The following is a 21823-nucleotide window of genomic DNA, read 5'->3' on the forward strand; positions in this document are numbered from 1 at the left end:
CTGAAGCAGAGTAAACGAGGCAGAATATTGATCATGAAGTCAGAGCTCAATCTAGATGCATGTAGGACATTTTAGGTTATAGTAAGATTTTAGGTTTTTACTCTGAATGAGATGGGAAACAGTAGTGATATGATCTAACTTGTGTTTTTAAGGATCACTCTGGTTACCATGTGAAGAATAGACTTAAGGGAATTTAGGTTAAGTGAGAAGATCAATTAGAAGACTTCTGCAGTAATCCAAGAGAGAGAGGATAGTGTTTGGATCATGATAGTGGCAACAAAGAGTGATGACAAATGATTAGATTCAGGATATAATTTGAAGTTTTTTTCACCTGGACAACTGGAAGAAAAACATTACCTTTGACAAAAAAAGGGGAAGACTGCAAGAGAATTAGGTTTACTAGACAAGGAATAATCCAGTAGAGAAAAGCTTATGAAGCATGAGAGAATGACTAGAGCAATGTCCGTAAATAGGCAAAAAGGAATGGAATCTAGAACACATGTAGAGGAATTGACCTAAGCAAGAATCATGGATAACTCCTTCAGAGTAATGGGAGAAATAGGGAATATAGACACACAGAGAGAGGCAAGTGCACAGATGTAACGGGGGGAGTATTTGAAAGTTACCTGATTGCTTCAGCTTTCTCATTTAGTTAGCAGAAGGTAAACATAGGAGAGGAAATGTTGATATTCAAGAAGTGTGAAATGATGACTTTAGAAGGGGTAGTAAAAATTAACCAAGGTAATGCAGTGTGGTTGCTGTCACGTTAAGGACCCACTTTAACAATCTGTAACTTAAAATGAGACCTGGCATCGTGGTTAGATGTTTTTCTCTAGCTTCACTTACCCACACAGGCTGAGTTAAATGCAGTGTATTAATAGAAAATTTCAGGAACAGTAAGGACAACAGATCAGGATATCATTGCCATTAAAAAAATGGTTTATCACTTATAGATACCAAGAGGAGGGAACCACATGGAAAAGCACTGGGATTTGCCACTAGCAGAGGAATTGATGTGCGACTGAGCAATCACATCAGTTAAGCGCTTCCCAGGTGGTGCTGGTGGTGAGAACCTGTCTGCCAATGCAGAAGTCATAGGAGATGCAGGTTTAATCCTTGGGTCAGGAAGATCCCCTGGAGGAGGAAATGGCAACCCACTCCAGTATTCTTGCCTGGAAAAATCCCATGGACAGAGGAGCCTGACAGGCAACAGTTCATGGGGATGCAAAAGAGTCAAACAAGACTTACTAACTAAACAACAGTGCCCGCAATTGACTAGGTACTGTCTTGTGTACTAGTGATATAGCAATGAACAAGACAAAGTTCTTGTCCTAAAGATGCTTACATTCTAGGAGAGGAGTATATGACAACATACAAAGTGTCAGTAGTAATAAATGCTATGAAGAAAAATAAAATGTGAAAAGCAGATTGTGGTCATTTTAAAGTACTGTATTCTTGTCTGATCTTGTTATGATTTGGAAAATAAAAGTATTGTTTGAAATGTTTTCTTTGGAAACACACTGCCTTTTTATCGTTTAAAGGGCAATCACTCTTATTTTAAAGAAGTCTGCAGCACAATTAGAGTACTAGAATGAAAGAATGACTAGGTTTTTGTCTTAAGGAATTTGGAGAAATTGATCCAAAAGTGAAATCATACTTCTTCTCCTGGATGCAAATATTTTGATTATATTTTCTCTTCTTATTAAAATTTATTATGTAATTGTTCAGGCAGGAACATGATATTCTTTCCCAGGTTTTATTACTCATGCTTCAGTCAGCCTATATAACTGCAGTCTACACCTATTTATGATTACTATGTGTCAGGCATTTCCTAACTATAATATATAAATGAATACATTTAATCCTCAGGATAACCTATGTGTGTGTGTTCAGTTGCTCACTGATGTATGACTCTTTGCAACCCCATGGACTGTAGCCCACCAGGTTCCTCCGTCCATGGGATTGTCCTGGCAAGAATACTGGAGTGGGTTGCCATTTCCTCCTCCAGGGCATCTTCCTGACCCAGGGATTGAACCCGGGTCTCCTGCATTGGCAGGTGAATTCTTTATCACTGAACCACCTGGGAAGCCAGTAACCTAAAAGATACTATTATTACCCCCATTTTACAGATAAGGAAACAGACCCAGAGAAATAAGTGTAGACTTTTGATCTGACTGTCTGGGTTTCAAATTTCAACTCTAGTAGGAATGCTTCCCTCTAAGCTTTTATGGTTTAAATAAAATAATGTTATAGCAACTTCTTAGAATTATTGTGAGGAAAAAATGACACAGTGCTTGTAAACATTCTAGAACTATGCTTACATATAATGAGCTCTCAAGTGGCTACTATTTTTCTTCTTGTTTATATGATCGGATTGTTTCCATGTTTCTAAGTGAAAGTTTGTTTGTTTGTTTGTTTTTCTGTTGGCTAATATTTCTTCAATTTCTTGGATCTTCTGTGTTATATTTTCTTTTCCTGACATAGAAACGTTGGCTTAGGGCCAAGGAAGTCTATTAGTTTTGTTGGTGCAGGAAAAGGAGCTCTAATGAAAGGAGGATATGCTGGTGCAAACCAAAGCAGAATGACTGTGTCAAAAAACATGATGATTCTACCTGAAGCTAAACAAATAGAAAAAATGACTATTTCTTCTGCAAAGACAGTCACACAGGTAATATTCTTTAGAATTCTAAATTTGTTTGAAAATGATACTGGTAAGAACTTGATTGAAATGTTAAAGGTAGAAAGTATGCTTTTTTTTTTTTCCAAAATTTTTTTAGGTTTTACACTTAGGTCTGTGATCCATTTTGACTTAATCTTTGTATATGGTACAAGCTATGGTCAGCTGTTGTTGCTGTTTTTACATAGAGGTATTCAAGTTTTAGCACCATTTGTTCTGTACCACAGGGCATGTGGAATCTTAGCTCCCCAACCAGGGACTGAGCCCATGCCCCCTGCATTGAAAAGCAGTGTCTTAACCACTGGACCACCAGGGAAGTATGCTACTTTGAAACAATAACTTACTTCTAATACAGTACAGGCATACCTCAGAGATATCATGGGTTCAGTTGGAATAATACAAATATCACAATAAAGTGGATCATGTATATTTTTTGGCTTCCCAGTGTATATAAAAATTATGATTATGTTATACTGTAGTCTAAATAGAGTGTGCAATAGAATTATGTCTAAAAATTCTAATACAGATGACTTAATTTTAAAAAATCTTTAATGCTTGTTGGAGAAGACTCTTGAGAGTCCCTTGGACTGCAAGGAGATCCAACCAGTCCATCCTAAAGGAGATCAGTCCTGGGTGTTCATTGGAAGGACTGATGTTGAAGCTGAAACTCTAATACTTTGGCCACCTGATGCAAAGAGCTGACTCATTGGAAAAGACCCTGATGCTGGGAAAGATTGAGGGCAGGAGGAGAAGTGGACAACAGAGGATGAGAAAGTTAGATGGCATCACTGACTCAATGGACATGGGTTTGGGTGGACTCCGGGAGTTGGTGATGGACAGGGAGGCCTAGTGTGCTGCGGTTCATGGGGTTGAAAAGAGTTGGACATGAATAAGTGACTGAACTGAACTGATGCTAGCCATCCTCTCAGCCTTCAATGAATCATAGTAACATCAAAGAGCACTGGTCACAGATTACCATAACAAATACAATAATAATGAAAATATTGAAAATATTGTGAGAATTACCAAAATGTGACACAGAGACTCAAAATGAGCAGATGCTTTTGAAAAATGGTATCAGTAGTCTTGCTGGATGCAAGGCTGTCACAAGCCTTCAATTTATTTTACAAAAGCCGCAATATTGAAGTGCAATAAAGTGAAGTGAAATAAAAGGTATGCTGTGTTGTGCTAAATCGCTTCAGTCGTGTCCAACTCTGTGACCCCATGGACTGTAGCCTGCCAGGCTCCTCTTCCATGGGATTCTTCAGGCAAGAATATTGGAGTGGGTTGCTGTGCCCTCTTCCGGGGATCTTCCCAACCCAGGGGTCGAATTCCTATGGCTCCAATATTGTAGGTGAAGTCTTTACCACTGAGCCACTGAGAAAGCCCGAAATGAGGTATACCTATATTGATATATTGATTTTGTTAGATCCTTACGATATAACTAACATATCTTACAGCATAATATTGGCAGTTGGCTCCTATCATTATTATTAGAGTGTAATGAAGAGAGTCTACTCATGACCTTAAGAATTAGTTAGTCAGCTCATGCTGCTATAGTAAAATACTGTAAATTGGGTGGCTTATAAACATTTCTTACTGTTCTGGAAATTGGAAGTCTAAGATTACGGTGGCAAATGATCGGTTACTGTTGATGACTTTCTTCCAGGTTGCAGACTACCAACTTTCTTTGTATCCTAACATAGAGGAAAGAGATTTAGCTAGCTCTCTAGCTTTTGTTGTAAAGGCACTAATCTCACTTGTGAGAGTGCTACCTTCAGGACCTAATTACCTTTCAAAGGGTCCACCTCCCAATACCATGACACTGGGATTAGAGTTCCAGCATACGAATCTGGGGGGTACACAAACATTCAGTCCATAATAGTTATATACATATTACATATACATTATATTATATATACATTATATGTAATATGTATGTATTATTGTATATTATCTACATATTACATAGTGTCAACACCACTGTGTAAAAGGTATAATGCATCATGACCAAGTGGAGATAATACATGCAAGGTTGTTCTAATATTCAAAAGTCAATACTACTTGTCTTATCAGTAGACTGAAAACAATGTGATTATAACAACAGATAAAAAGAATTTGAAAAATTCAATATCCATTAATGATAAATTAATAAACCATTTCAACTAACTTGAAAAAGAATTTCCTTAGGAGCATTCTGAAAAACCTACAGTTACTAGTAATCTAGTAACATATAAAAAGAATTTTATGCCTTGAGTGCTTTAGTTTCATAAGACTGCCATTACATAATATCACAGACTAGATGGCTTAAACAGTGTACTAATCTGCTCTTCCTTAGGGACTCTAGTCAGATTGGATTACCTTATTTTAACTTAATTATCTCTTTAATGGCCCTATCACTAAATTCAGTCCCATTGAGAGGTCTGGGAGTTAGGGCTTCAACATATGAATTTTTTGGTAGAGAGAGACAATTCAGCCCATAACAGTTACCAAGTGGGGTTTATCCCAGGGATGCAAAGTACTTTAACATCTTAATATCAATGTAATTTACCACATCTCATATCAGTAGAATAAAAAATGATGATCATCTCAATAGATTTAGAAAAAGCACTTTGCAAAATCCAATGTCTTTTCATGATAAAAGTTCTTAAAAAACTAATAATAGAGGGAATTCAACTTGATAAGGGACATTTATGAAAAACCCACTAATATCAACTTAGCAGGCAACTGGATGCTTTCCCGCTGATGTCAGGAACGAGACAAAATTTTCTTGCTGCTTGTATTCAGTGTTGTACTGGAGGGTCTAAAAATGGCAATTAGGCAGAAAAAAAAGGCAACCAGTTTGGAAAGGAAAAGGTAAATCTCTGTTTGCAGATGACATAATGTTATGTACATAAACTCCTAAGAAGCCCACCAAAAAGTATAAAAACTAGGGAACTGGTGATGGTTCAAACTTGGCAGTCTAATGGTTCAAACTTGGTCCTCTCACTGTGGTGGCCCAGGTTCAATCCCTGGTTAAGGAACTAGAATTCTATAAGCTGCGGCATGGCCAAACAAACAATTAAAATTAACTAATGAGTTCTGCTAGGTTGCAGGATACATGGTCAATATACAAATAAATTATAGTTTTTACTTTTGGAATAATTTTAAAATTAAGGAAACAATTTCACAGTAACATCCAAAACAATAAAGTACTTACAAATAAATTTAATAATAGCAGTGACATCTTTAGCTCCAAAGACTGTAAAACATTACTGAATGAAATCAACAATGATCTGAATAAATGGGAGTGCATCCAAAATTTATGAATGGAAAGACTTACCATTGGTAAAATGGTGGTACTCCACAATTTGATCTGTAGATTCAATACAGTCCTTACTAGAAATCCCAGCAGACTTCTTTGTACAAATTTACAATTGATTCTGTAATTCATATGGAATTTCAAGAAACCCAGAATAGACAAAATACTCCTAAAGAAGAAGAATAAAGTGAGCAGATTCTCATTTTCCATTTTCAAAATTTACTATAAATCAACAGAAATCAAGATAGTGTGGTATTGATTGGCACAAGGATAGACATACAGATCAATGAATAAAACTAAGAGTCTAGAAATAAACCTATTATATCAGTGGTCAACTGATTTTTGATAAGGGTATCATGACTATTTTAAGAGGGTCTTCAATAAATAGTGTAGGGATGACTGGATATCCACATTCAAAAGAATGAAGTTGGACTCTTACCTCATACCATATCAAAATTAATTCAATGTGAATCAAAGACATATATATAAAGCTAAAACTAAAAAACTTACAAGTGGTAAATCTTCATGACCTTGGGCTTTGCAAAGGATTCTCAGATATGACACCAAAAATGTGAACCACAAAAGAAAAAAAAAAAGCAGATGATTGGACTTTACCAAAATTAAAAATGTTTGTGTTTTGAAGAACATAATCAAGAGAGTAAAAAGTCAACCCACAGAATGGGATAAAATATTTGCAAATGATCTATCTGTTAAGGGATTTGTATATGAAATATATAAAGAATTACAACTCAATAGACAAATAACCCAATTAAAAATTGGTCAAGGGATTTGAATACTCATTTCTCCAAAGAAGGTATGCAAATGGTCAAAAAGCACACAGGAAGATGCATGACGTTATTAGTCATTAGAGAAATGTAGATCAAAACCAGTGAGATCTTTATACTCATTAGGATGGCTAGAATCAAAAAGTCAGGTGACAACTGTTGGCAAGGATATCAAGAAATCAGAACCCTACTGATAGGAACATAAAATAGTCCTGACACTTTGGAAAATGGTTTGGTAGTAACTCAGAAGTTTAAACATACTCTTACCATATGACCTGGCAATTCTACCTCTAGATATATACACCCAAGAGAAATTAAGATATATTTCAAACCCGAAACTTCAAACCCTGACTATTCATAATAGTCAGCAAGTGGAAACAACCCAAATATCCAACAGTGGGCAAATAACTAAATAGAATGTGATATATTCATACATATATTCATACAGTGGAACATTTTTCAACCGCAAAAAGGAACGAACTACTGGTGCATGCAGCATTGTGGATGAATCTTGAAACCATTATACTAAATGAAACAAGCCAGTTACAAAATACCACACTCTATGTGATTCTACGCGCATAAAAGTCCAGAATGGAGACATCTATAAAGACATGAAATACATTAGTTGTTGCCTAAGGCTGGGAGATTGGACTGAAAGACTGAAGGCAAAAGAATGGGGCAGCAGAGAATGAGATGATTAGATAGCATCACTGACTCAATGGACATGAATTTGAGTAAATTCTGGGAGATAGAGGAGGACAGAGGAATCTGGCATGCTACACTCTACAGTCTGAAGAGTCAGATATGACTTGTCCGCTGAGTAACAACAAGAACTGGGAGAAAGACAAGTGTTAGGGAGTCAGAATTAAAGGAAACAGAGTTTCTTCTTGAGGTAGTTCTAAAGTTAACTGTGGTGATTGTTGCTCATATCTGTGAATATGCTAAAAACCACTGACATGTACACTTTCAAAGCTATCTAAAAAGATAATTCTTGCAGATTGTATGTAACTTTATGCCAATTTTAAATTTTGAAAGATTTGAAAATATAAAATGGAAAAATTAACATTTTAAAAAGAAAAATAAAAATGAAAATTGGAAGCTTTTATTAAAGAAATGAGTAATTTAAAAATCTTTTGTCAAAGATGATTCCAGGCCCATATGGTTTCACTAGTGATATATGCCAAACACATAAGGACAAAAACAGAACAAGAAAAGTGGGTATACTGTAAAACATTTTATGAGGCTAGACTTATCCTGATATCAAAATCTGACTACAACAGTATGAGAAATAAACTTTACAAGTCAATCTCACTTGGAAACATAGATGGAGAAATCCTCAATAAAATATTAAAATTCAATAACAATAGAAAGAGATAATACATTGTAAGAAAGTTGAGTTTATATCAAGAAATTAATATTGGTTTAACATTTAAAAATCCATCAGGGTAATTCACCACATTCATAGCTTAAAGGAAAAAATGGATATGATCATCTCAATACAGTATTTGATAAGATGAAAATTTTATTCTAGATTTGAAAGATTCTTCTGAAACTGGAAATCACAAGAAATTTCCTTAATCTTATTTATAAAATCCTACAGCAGTGATCATATTTAATGGTAAAGCATTTCTAAGAAGGATCCATTTCTATCCAACATTCTTGGAGGTCTTAGCCATTTCAGTATGATAACAAAAAGAATGTAAAGTATAAGATTTGGAAAAGAAGAAACAGAACTTTGAATATTTGTAGATGACACAATTACCTACATATAAAATTTTAAATCACCTAGTAATTATCAAATTACTAAGAGCTTAGCAAGATTATTGGATAACAAAAATAATCAAAAGCAAAAAATATATATTTGTATATACCAGCCACACACATTTCAAAAATTACATATTTTTTAATGATGCCATTTATAATAGCACTAAAATGCATTAAATACTTGTGTATAAATTTAACAAAGATACACATAACCTATAAATTTTGCTGTGAGATACTAAGACCCAAACAAATGGAGAGAGAATTTTTTATGCACAATAAGAGCCCATATTCTAAGTGTATCAGTTTTACCCAAATTTTGATTTATAGGTTCTTTGCAATTTCAGTCAAAATCTCAAGTTGTTGTTGTTGTTGTTGTTGTTTTATTTTATTATTTTCCAGGAACTTATCAAGGTAATTCTAAAGTTTATATAAAACTGCTAAAGGGTAGGCATAACCAAGATACTGTTTGTAAAAGATTTCATTCATTTTTATCTTTGGCTGCACTGTGTCTTCATTGCTGTGCATGGGTTTTCTCTGGAGGCGAAGAGTGGGGCCTACTCCCTAGTTGCAGCGTATGGGCTCCTCATCATGGTGGCTTCCCGTGGGCAGAGCGTGGGCTCTAGGTGCATGAGCATTGGTAAGTGCAGCACATGGGCTCATTAGTTGCAGTGAGCTGGCTCCAGGGCCCGCAAGCTTTAGTAGCTGTGGCACAAGGGCTTCGTAGTTGTGGCTTGATGGCCCTAGAGCGTGCAGGCTTCAGTACTTGTGGTATGCGGGGTCCGTAGTTCTGGCTCTTGGGCCCTAGAGCTCAGGCTCAGTTGCTCCTTGGCATGTGGGATCTTCCTGGACCAGGGATCTAACCTGTGTCCCCTGCGTTGTCAGGTGGATTCTTATCCACTGTTCCACCTGAGAAGTCCCCAAGATACTCTTGAATAAGAACCATGTGAAAGGATACTCTCCTTGATAACAAATTTTATAAAAAGTGTAACATTAACAAAGGTATAGACAAAAAGTCTACAAGTGACTCAAGCACATAAACACTTGTTTTATAATAAATGTACACTAGAGAGTAATGGGAAAATAATAGGGTTTTCAAAAATTCTTGTTGAAACAATTGGGTATTCATATGGAATAAAAACATATTGGCTTCCTTTCTCATAGTATACACAAAACTCAATTCCAGGTATATTATAGTTCTAAACATGAAAAGCAAAAATATTTTCATAATTTAAGGATTGGGAATGTTTTCCTGGATGAAACATCTAAGATGTAAACCATAAAGGAAAATATGATAAATTCGACTGTGCTAAGAAAAAGAACTTCTTTTTATTAAAAGATACTACAAAGAAAATGTAGCATATTAAAAAGCAGAGACATTACTTTGCCAACAAAGGTCTGTATAGTCAAAGCTATGGTTTTTCCAGTAGTCATGTATGGATATGAGAGTTGGACCATAAAGAAGGCTGAGCATCAAAGAATTGACCCTTTTGAACTGTAGTGTTGGAGAAGACTCTTGAGAGAACCTCAGAATGCAAGGAGATCAAGCCGGTCAACCTTAGAGGAAATCAATCCTGAATATTCATTGAAAGGACTGATGCTGAAGCTGAAGCTCCAATCCTTTGGCCACTTGATGTGAAGAGCTGACTCATTAAAAAAGACCCTGATGCTGGGAAAGACTGAAGGCAGGAGGAGAAGCGGACAACAGAGGACGAGGTGGTTTGATGGCATCACCAACTCAGTGGACATGAGTTTGAGCAAACTTTGGGAAATGGTGAAGGACAGGGAAGTCTGGCGTGCTGCAGTCCATGTGGTCGCAAAGAGCTGGACATGACTGAGTGACTGAACAACAGCAACAAGGAAAATGAAGCCATAAAGTGAAAGATGACATTTTCAACACATAAAACAGAAAAGATTCATAGTCAGAACATTTTGTTGTAGTTCAGTCACTAAGTCATGTCTGGCTCTTTGTGACTCTGTGGACTGCAGCACACCAGGCTCTCTTGTCTCTCAGAGTTTGTTCATATTCGTGTCTATTGAATGGGTGATGCTATCTAACCGTCTTCCTCTGCCATCGCCTTCTCCTTTTGCCTTCAATCTTTCCCAGCATCAGGGTCTTTTCTAATGAGTCAGCTCTTCTCATCAGGTGGCCAAAGTATTGGAGCTTCAGCTTCAGCTTCAGTCCTTCCAATGAATATTCAGGGTTGGTTTCTTTTCAGATTGACTGGTTTGATCTCCTTCCTGTCCAAGAGACTCAAGAGTTTTCTCCAACTGCGAAGTTCAAAAGCATCAATTCTTCACTGCTCAGCTTTCTTTATGATCCAACTCTCACATCCATACATGACTACTGGGAAAACCATAGCTTTGACTAGATGAATCTTTGTCGGCAAAGTAATGTCTCTGATTTTTATATGCTGTCTAGGTTGATCGTGGCTTTTCTTCCAAGGAGTAAGCGTCTTTCAATTTCATGGCTGCAGTCACCACCTGCAGCGATTTTGGAGCCCAAGAAAATAAAATTTGACACCGTTTCCATTGTTTCCCCATCTATTTGCCATGAAGTGATGGGACCGGATGCCATGATCTTCGTTTTCTGACTGTTGATCTTAGTGTTTTACACTGGCAATGGCACCAGTACTCCTGCCTGGAAAATCCCATGGACGGAAGAGCCTGGTAGGCTGCAGTCCATGGGGTCGCTAAGAGTTGGACACGACTGAGAGACTTCACTTTCACTTTTCACTTTCATGCGTTGGAGAAGGAAATGGCAACCCACTCCAGTGTTAACGCCTGGAGAATCCCAGGGACGGGGGAGCCTGGTGGGCTGCCGTCTATGGGGTCACACACAGTCGGACTCGACTGAAGCAGCAGCGGCAGCAGGTTTATCATAGCTTTCCTTCCAAGAAGCAACCGTCTTTTAATTTCATGACTGCAGGATGTTTAATGAAGTGAAGTGAAGTGAAGTGAAGTCGCTCAGTTGTGTCCGACTCTTTGCGACCCCATGGACTGTAGCCTGCCAGGCTCCTCTGTCCATGGGATTTTCTAGCTTTCCTTCCAAGAAGCAACCGTCGTTTAATTTCATGACTGCAGGATGTTTAATGAACTCTAATGTAAATTTTAAAGAGACAGAACTCAATAGAAAAGTGTGTAAAGGACATGTATGGGACATTTTCCTCGAAGAAGTGAAGTCAGAATGGGAATAAGCATATGAAAAGAAGTTCAACTTTATGAAAAAGTCAAAATGAGATACCTGTATACCTATACCCATACTAGTTTAAATTTTTAAATCTGACAATGCTAGTTGTTGATGAGAATATAGAAAAACAGCAACTGTCACAATGCTGGTAATCATGAACAGCTTACAGTCAACTTGGAAAAGAGTTTGGTGTTATCTAATCATGTTGACTCATCAATTCCACATCTATCTGTCCCTTACAGAAATGCATTCTTGTGTATAACAATATGCTTTTACATAAATATCTATTGAAACAGTTTTCATGATGGCCAAAAACTGGAAACAATTCAGTGTCAATGCAGATGACACCACCCTTATGGCAGAAAGTGAAGAGGAACTAAAAAGCCTCTTGATGAAAGTGAAAGTGGAGAGTGAAAAAGTTGGCTTAAAGTTCAACATTCAGAAAATGAAGATCATGGCATCTGGTCCCATCACTTCATGGGAAATAGATGGGGAAACAGTGTCAGACTTTATTTTTTTGGGTTCCAAAATCACTGCAGATTGTGACTGCAGCCATGAAATTAAAAGACGCTTACTCCTTGGAAGAAAAGTGATGACCAACCTAGATAGCATATTCAAAAGCAGAGACATTACTTTGCCGACTAAGGTCCGTCTAGTCAAGGCTGTGGTTTTTCCTGTGGTCATGTATGGATGTGAGAGTTGGACTATGAAGAAGGCTGAGTGCTGAAGAATTGGTGCTTTTGAACTGTGGTGTTGGAGAAGACTCTTGAGAGTCCCTTGGACTGCAAGGAGATCCAACCAGTCCATTCAGGAGGAGATCAGCCCTGGGATTTCTTTGGAGGGAATGATGCTGAAGCTGAAACTCCAGTACTTTGGCCACCTCATGCGAAGAGCTGACTCATTGGAGAAGACTCTGATGCTAGGAGGGATTTGGGGCAGGAGAAAAAGGGGACGACAGAGGATGAGATGGCTGGATGGCATCACTGACTCGATGGACGTGAGTCTGAGTGAACTCCGGGAGTTGGTGATGGACAGGAAGGCCTGGCATGCTGCAATTCATGGGGTTGCAAAGAGTCGGACACGACTGAGCGACTGAACTGAACTGAATTGAACTGAAAAGTAAAATGGATAAATAAAATAAGATATGCTAATCCAACAGATACAACCAATCACCGATAAATTATTGGTGATTATAAACAAACTATTATACATGCAACAATATGGAGAGATAAATAAAAATGAGCTGCTGAACAGAAGATGTCAGATAATTCAGTCACAATATATGACTATTGTAAATTTTAAAAACTAAATTGCCTTGCCAAACTAGGTAAATACTAAGTGCTAACCAAAATCTGTAGCAACCAGAACTCTCTCATACTTTGTTGGTGGGAACCACTTGGGAGGAAAACCTTTTAGCAGTATCTACTATATGTGAACATAAAAATAGTTCACTACCCAGGGATCTCACTCAGGTATACACCCAACATAAATTCATACAGTATAGTCGGCAAAACACATGCACATCCGTCTTAATAGTGGCGTCATTTGTACTAGCCAAAAATTGGGAAACTACAGAAAATCTGTGAACAATAAATAAATTGTGATATATTGACACAATGGAATATTGTACAACAGTGAAAATTAACCATCTGCAACTCTACTTAACCATATGAATGGCTCTCACAAATGTGGATATAATTTTGAACAAAAGAAACCAGATATCAAGGGTACATGCTTCCTGATTTCATCAAAATAAAGTTTACAAACAGGCCAAAGTAATCCATGGAGTCAAAATAATCATTACCTTTGGTGTAAGAGATGGTGACTCTTAGGGAAGGAACTTCTAACATGCTGGTAGTTTTCTATTTCTAGGTCTGAATGGTAGTTACCTGGGTGTCTTCTGTTTATGAAAATATATTAAGCTGTACATTTATGTGTATAAGTCTATGTATATATTACTTCAATGTAAGTTTTGAAAAGTAAATGCTGTTATTTAGGAATGCATACTTAAAAAAAACTATTTAAAAGAAAAAGAAAATAACTACCAAAATCAAGTTAATGATATTCACTGGGGAGGGAGGGAGAGGCAGTAACATAGAAGGAGCAAAAACCAGCGGAGCTGTTTTTGTCTAGAAGGAGCAAAGTCTCCTAGAGGTTCTTTAAATGTTCTAATTTTTTACTTCAGTTGCAATTATAACAATGTTTTACTTTATATTATTTAACTATATTGTTACATTTTAATTACATTTCTGTATGTGTTAAATTTCACATACAGAAAATTAGCCAAAGACATATAAGCCAAAAATGTGTAGTAACTTGGGTAATGTTTATTAATAAAATATTAAATGAAAAATTGTGGGTTTTTAAAAAATTATACATAAAATTAAATATACCAAAATATTAACTATCTGAATTATCTTTCTACATTTTTAAATTTTCTCAAAATTAATTGAATTTCTCAAAATTAACATGTATTACTTGTATATAAATAAAACATGAATGAGATTTTTTTAAAGTTGTATTACCTCAGTTAAGAAGTTTTTTAAACATAAAATCTTTTATCATTCAATTGTCCATGTTTGTCCTATCCTACACACTTTATCTTTTTCTCTACCGTTTTTATCTCTAGTTTTAGAACTTGTAATACAGAAATCCCATCTTTTTTACTTATTTTATTTTAAATCACTATTTTCTACAGGTGACTGATATACATGGAGTTGATGTTACTCCCAAACCTCTTTACCGTCCAGATCCATATTCCGGTACAGGAAAGCCAAATAAACTATTGACTTCACAAGATGGATCACATACCTCAGACTTTATAGCTTCCTATAGCCTTTATCAGAACACATTAAATCCTAGTATGTTAGGGCAGTTTACAAGGTAGAGTATACTATTCTATGCTTCTTTGTGTTTATCTTATTACATATTTTCATTTAAGTTGCACATGTGGAAGTTAGATGTCAGTTGTCCTGTCTGCCAGCTCTGCTCTCCCACACTAGTGTTCCGCCTCTTGTTTTCGTCTTTTGTTTTAACTAGATGTGGGGCTTACATCTATACTCCTACCAACACATTTGTGCAAAAACATATATAGATTTTACTCAAGATTTCCTGAGGAACCAAAAAGATGGGACCTAGCATTACAGACATATTTCTTTAGTTTTCTTCAGTTTCTTTTATGCTGCAGTTTAGAGGCTTCCCTTTTTTTCCTCCCTATTCTTCCATACAAATCCTTATTCTCCTATGCTTTGATTTCTGTCTTGTTTTATAACTTTTTGGTAAATCATATGTTTTGTATTTACATATGCAGATACTTACATAATTGAAAAATTTTAGAGCTTCCAATAGAGAAGTTCAATCTTTGTGATAATAAAACAGTACTCCTAAAACAATCTAAAGATTATGGGGAAGTACGTTAGTGTGTAAGTTTCAGTCTGACAAATTAAAAGTTCTAGATGTTAACTAAGCACGAAATTTTAGGAGAAAATATGCTGTCTAGAACCTACCTCCAAATTGGCATACAGATGCCATGGGAGTTCTGTGCAAAATAAAGGATGTTCCAATAAGCTGAGCCCAACCTTTTGGAGGCCCGTTGAAACTATAAATAGAAAGGAAAAAGTATGTAATATCACGGAGTACTGTTAAGTTCCTATGTTTAAAGGAAATTATTTTTGGACTCTTCAATATATTGATTTCCCACCAAATATATAAACTTTATTTTAAATTAAATTTTGAGAAGACATTTATCAAATTGAATAAAAGTGCATTTAAGATGGGATTTGAATAATGAGCAGAAACCTGGTGAAAATTAAAGGCGGAGTATTCCAGGCTGAGGCCCTGAGGTAAGAGAGCTCCATAAGGTTGAGGAACTTTTAAAAAATAAAAGAATAGTGATATGATGATAAGATGGAGAATCTCAGTAGATAGGCTGTATTTTAGATTTTTACCCTAAATATACTGTTGGGAATCCATTGAAAGACTTTAGACATGGACTTTAGACAAAAGGACTTTGAGACTTACTTAAAGAACACTAATCATCAACTTAATTTTTAAAGAATTATTTTATCACTTTTGCTTATATGATTATAGTGTAATCATATTTGATTTGATTTGATTTCTCTATGTGTATCTGATAGTTTTCATTTATACATTTAATTGCCCTAAGGACATATGAATAAATAAATAATGTTGTTTTCCATTGCTAAAGGTCAGTTTTAGGAAGCAGCACAGTTTCTAAGTCAAGTGTATCCACTAGTGAATCAATGGCCGAAGACCTAGAAGAACCATCCTTTAAACGGGAAAGATTGTCTAGTTTTACAGGTAATGAGAATCCAATCTTTCATTTAAGTAACAGTTTATTATTTCTTTGTAAATGTGCTCATTATTTTTTGGGTGCTTGAGACAGAAGAACTATGGTAATCATTCCCAAATGCTGGCTTGTGCAACAGCTACATGAGAATTATCAGGGTAATGTTTATATTTTTTAAAAAATTCTCAAGTGACTCCCTTGCACCAACAGCCTCAGTAATCACAAACCCTGTTTAAAAAAGCTCAGCTTCTAACTCAGGAGACAAATAATTCTGATATACTGTGATCGATTCAGTAGTGAGACATAAGTAGAATGTGATGGGAACACTTAGAAAAGATTACTATGAGGTGGAAAGTAAAAAGCAGGAGAACATTCATAAAGAACATTACTGACTTTTGAATTGGACTTTTAAAGATAATTAGTAATTTGTCAGGAGAACAAATTGGAGAGACTCATTCCAGGTAGAAGATAAAAACATGAGGTAATACGAAGGATTATGTGAGTGAAGATCAAAGAGGAAATAGTGGTTGACTAAAGCACTGGAAGAAGTGGCTATTTCCTTGAGGAATATTTGTGTTGGAGTGTGGTATGGATATCTTTTCCTCTGAGATGACAATGAAGGATTAGTTAAAATATTTATAGAAAAAGTGCTTAATGAACTTTTCTTTATGGTGTTAGACTATGTAACAGAACGCTTCTGACAACTAACAGAATACCCAACTACCATTAGCTTAAATGAAGACAGTTTTTCCACATTAAAGGAAGTTAAAGGTAAATATACATGGAGTTGCTATTACTTCCAGACCTTCAACAGTACGTGAACTGAGAACTTTCAGATGTTTAAGCTGGATTTCGAAAAGGCAGAGGAGCCAAAGATCAAATTGCCAATATCCATTGGATCATTAAACGAGCAAGAGAGTTCCAGGAAAACATCTACTTCTGCTTTATTGACTACGCCAAAGACTTTGACTATGTGGATCACAACAAACCGTGGAAAATTCTTCAAGAGATGGGAATACCAGACCACCTGACTTGCCTCTTGAGAAATCTGTATGCAGCTCAAGAAGCAACAGTTAGAACCCAACATGGAACAATGGATTGTTTCAAATTGGGAAAGGAGTACATCAAGGCTGTATATTATCACTCTGCTTATTTAACTTATATACAGAGTACATCATGTGAAATGCTGGGTGGGATGAAGCACAAGGTGGAATCAAGATGACCGGGAGAAATATCAATAACCTCAGATATGCATATGACACCACCCTTATGGCAGAAAGGGAAGAGGAACTGAAGAGCTTCTTGATAAAAACGAAAGAGGAAATTGAGAAAGCTGGCTTAAAACTCAACATTCAAAAAATGAAGATCATGGCATCTGGTCCCATCACTTCATGAAAAACAGATGGGGAAACAATAGAAACAGTGACAGGCTTTATTTTGGGGGGCTCAGAAATCACTGCAGATGGTAACTGCAGCCATGAAATTAAAAGACATTTGCTCCTTGGAAGAAAATATGGATGTGAGAATTGGACCGTAAAGAAAGCTGAGCACCAAAGAATTGATGCTTTTGAACTGTGGTGTTGGAGAAGACTCTTGAGAGTCCCTTGGACTGACTGCAAGGAGATCAAACCAGCAAATCCTAAAGGAAATCAGTCCTGAATATTCATTGGAAGGACTGATGCTGTAACTAAAGCTCTGATTCTTTGGCCACCTATGAGAAGAACTGGCTCATTGGAAAAGACCCTGATGCTGGGAAAGATTGAAGGCAGGAGGAGAAGGGGATGACAGAGGATGAGATGGTTGGATGGCATCACTGACTCGATGGACATGAGTTTGAGCAAGCTTTGGGAGTTGGTGATGGCCAGGGAAGCCTGGTGTGCTGCAGTCCATGGGGTCTCAAAGAGTTGGACATGACTGAGCAACTGAACTGAACTGAACTGAAAGGTAGATAGCTTTTGTCTTTGCGTTTGTGGCACAGTCATATCAGAATCAGAACTGGCATCTCTGCTATTCTTTTTTCAGCCTTTTCTCATTTCTTGCCACAGGACCTCATAATACCTGTCCCAACTCTGGGCACCAGTTCCATCTCCATTTATCAGGAGAGTAAACATTTCCCAGAAGCTTTCCTTTTTCCTGTGTATTTCTGCTTTTATCTCACTGGCCAGAACTGTGTCACACTGCCACCACCAGCTTCAAGAGAGGCTGGAAAAGCCAAATACTTGATTTTTCAGGCAGTATTAATGGAAAGAGGCCTTGGAAGAGAGAAAGGCTTAGCAGTGAAAATTAAGAAAAAATTAGGAATATCTGTTGTAGGAAGAAGCCCATCCTCTCAGGATGGAAGAAAGAGAATTAAATTATTGTCATAACCTCCCCCAGCAGTCTCTACGTATATTCTTGCCACCTTCCAATTTTTTCCAAACTACATGCAGAGTTGAAACCACACTCCTTGGTTGGGACTCAAACTCAGCCACACCTCATATTGGGGCTTGAACCTACAATTCTCTAACTTGAGAGGGAACTCAAATCCACTGTCTTTTAATTGAAACTGCTCACCTTGTGCCAGGACTTAATGAAGCTTAGATTCTTTTGTCTCTTTGCAGAAAGAATTCAATGTGAGGCAAAGATAGACAAGAGTGAATTTACATAAGCACAGGATTCCTGTGAGAGCTACAAGCAGGCCAACAAGGGAGCACAGCCCTGAGAACAAAAAGGGCTTTTGCTTTTTTAGAATTAAAGAATAAGTGGGCAGGGAAGAAGATCATCTTCTTCCTCATTTTTGGGTAGACGGCATGGCTTGCATCATTAGTTCTTCCTTTGACCTTATACGTTCTAATGGGGACTGTCATGACACTATTTAAATAAGATCTATATTATTAGAAGGATGGTGACATATGGTGGCCTAGTCAGTAAAGAATCCACCTGCAATGCAGGAGACCTGGGTTCAATTCCTGGGTTAGGAAATTCCCCTAGAGAAGGAAATGGCAACCCACTGTAGTATTCTTCCCTGGGAAATCCCATGGACAGAGGAGCCTGGTGGGCTTCAGTCCATGGAGTCACAAGAGTTAGACACAACTTAGTGACTACACCACCACCACATAGTAATTCATCTCGGGTTTTGGTATAATGTCCCCTTTCACCTACTTTCTTTCCCTTTTTACGTGTGTTTCTGTCTTGACTACATGCAGAAATCCTACTTTTCAAGAACCATTAACTTCCTGACTTCATGTATTAATAACAAGATTGAGACCCTGTATATATTGTCCTGTGTTTTAACAATCAGAGTTTGTGGCTTGAGTGTGCCTGGTGCTTAGATGCACCTGGTCTTTCTTCAAGGTAGCATGGATTTTTGCTAGATTAGTAGATTCTTTTCTTGAGTGGTCAGTAGTTTACAACAGTCTCCCCAAACTCCCTTAAAATTCCCTTTCTGTCTTTAATTCCTTAGAGGGATTTCTAAACTAACTATTTAATTATCCTACTCTATCCCTATTACAATGATATTTTTAGCAATCTTAACTGCATTCTCACTGCTTAAAACCCTTCAATGAATTTTCATTGCTCTTAAGAAAAAGACAATTATCTTTATGTTACAATTTGCCTTGAAGCCTACCTCTAAGGACTTCCCAGATGGTGCTAGTAGTAAAGAACCCAGCTGCTGATGTAAGAGACTTAAGAGATACAGGTTCGATCCCTGGATTGGGAAAATCCCCTGGAGGAGGGCATGTCAATCCACTCCAGTGTTCTTGCCTGGAGAATCCCATGCACAGCTACTACCTCTACTTGTTTCTAACAAAAACAATCAAAAGTATAAAAACTTCACCTCCAGAAATGTTGAAGAATAGTATCGATGCTTATATCATCTTGGTTTGCTGGCTAATTCTAACTACAAAGTCAAGCCTCTGTAAGTGAGTACACCCAAACAATTCTACTTCTGGTTTTTCAAGTAGTCATGCATGGATGTGAGAGTTGAACTATAAAGAAAGCTGAGTGCTGAAGAATTGATACTTTTGAACTATGGTGTTGGAGAAGATTCTTGAGAGTCCCTTGGACTGCAAGGAGATCCAACCAGCCCATCCTAAAGGAGATCAGTCCTGGGTGTTCATTGGAAGGACTGATGTTGAAGCTGAAACTCCAATACTTTGGCCACCTGATGCGATGAGCTGACTTATTTGCAAAGACCCTGATGCTGGGAAAGATTGAAGGCAGGAGGAGAAGGGGACGACAGAGGATGAGATGGTTGGATGGTATCACCGACTCAATGGACATGGGTTTGAGTGAACTCCAGGAGTTGGTGATTGACAGACTGCTGCAGTCCATGGTGTCGCAGAGTCGGACATGACTGAACGACTGAACTGAACTGAACTGATGACCTGGCAACTCATTTAGATTCACATTTCTAAATCTTGAATGTTCAGTAACATAATCTATATACCTTAAAAAATTTCCCACACTCACATCTTACTCTGCTGCTGCTAAGTCACTTCAGTTGTATCCAACTCTGTGCGACCCCATAGACAGCAGCCCACCAGGCTCCCCCGTCCCTGGGATTCTCCAGGCAAGAACACTGGAGTGGGTTGGCCATTTCCTTCTCCAATGCATGAAAGTGAAAAGTGAAAGTGAAGTCGCTCAGTCGTGCCCGACTCTTAGCGACCCCATGGACTGCAGCCCACCAAGCTCCTCTGTCCATGGGATTTTCCAGGCAAGAGTACTGGAGTGGGGTGCCATTGCCTTCTCCATGTCTTACTCTAGGCCAACAATAGAGGACTATCTGACAGAGGGGGTTAGGCATAAGCAGTGGTGTGCTGATAAGTATAAAACTAACCTACTCTGAAGTAGAGAAAGTCCTGATTTGTAGTATTTGCCAATTTCGTGTGGTATAAATATCTTCACCCCCAACAAATTCAAGCTACCAACATGAAATTTCTGAGTGGGACGCTTGCAAGACATGCTTAGTGAAACATTGTTATTCAATATTTTTACCATACAGATGCAATAAGTATAAATAACTGCAAAAGTCTAGAGTGGTAAGTTTTGAGTGGTTATTATCTTTGTTTTTGATATGTATTTAGTTGTAAGTTTATATAATTTAATTTTGAATAATGACTATTTAATGATTAGCTTACAAAATTCCTGATAATTTAATAATTGCCCCTTGCAAGCTGGTTCAGTCCTGCTCTAACACACTTTTGGGTATATTTAAAAATTTCCCACATGCTTGTAATATATAACACTTTTATAAATTAGTATTAAAAATACTGATAACCTAGATCACATGTCCAGAATTCTGATTTAATTATCATAGAATGAATCCTGAACATCAAAGAAATAGTCCATGTGAAAAGAAGTGTGCAATGGATTTTTTAGAATGGTGAAACTATTCTCTGTGATTCCATAGTAGTGGACACATGACATTATGCTTTTATTAAAATCCATAGACTCTTACAGTACAGAGAGTCAACCTTAATATACTACATTGAAAAAAAACAAACTCAAGAGATCAGAGCACCCAGAATGAAATACAGACTGTGACATAAGAATCTAACTGCTTTGCAAATACATGACAACTTCACTGAGAGACTGGGTGTCAGGGGAGGTATAGCCCTAAGTAACATTGAAATTGATGGAGATTAGAAGATTAAAAACATGGAAGTACACATAGCCTCCATACTCTTATTTGATAGACTCATTTTCCATTGGAGTGTGAGTTAACAATCTGAAGCATTGTACATATATACTAGTATTAAACATGTAAATAAGTGGAAGGCAGATAGTACGAACTACATTTTTTCACTGTCAGCGGAGT

The 21823-nt window shown here is 37.1% G+C and overlaps 1 protein-coding gene across 1 annotated transcript in view; it reads left to right on the top strand.

The window, feature by feature from the left end:
* Window positions 1-21823, top strand: part of DNAI4 (dynein axonemal intermediate chain 4) — a 105608-nt gene that overhangs the window by 9055 nt on the left and 74730 nt on the right. The window contains 3 exon segments of the mRNA XM_052638055.1: window positions 2485-2668; window positions 14413-14597; window positions 15922-16034. Of these exon segments, the coding sequence (XP_052494015.1) occupies window positions 2485-2668; window positions 14413-14597; window positions 15922-16034 (482 nt within the window).

Source organism: Budorcas taxicolor, chromosome 3 (assembly GCF_023091745.1).
Source record: "Budorcas taxicolor isolate Tak-1 chromosome 3, Takin1.1, whole genome shotgun sequence".
NCBI lineage: Eukaryota > Metazoa > Chordata > Mammalia > Artiodactyla > Bovidae > Budorcas > Budorcas taxicolor.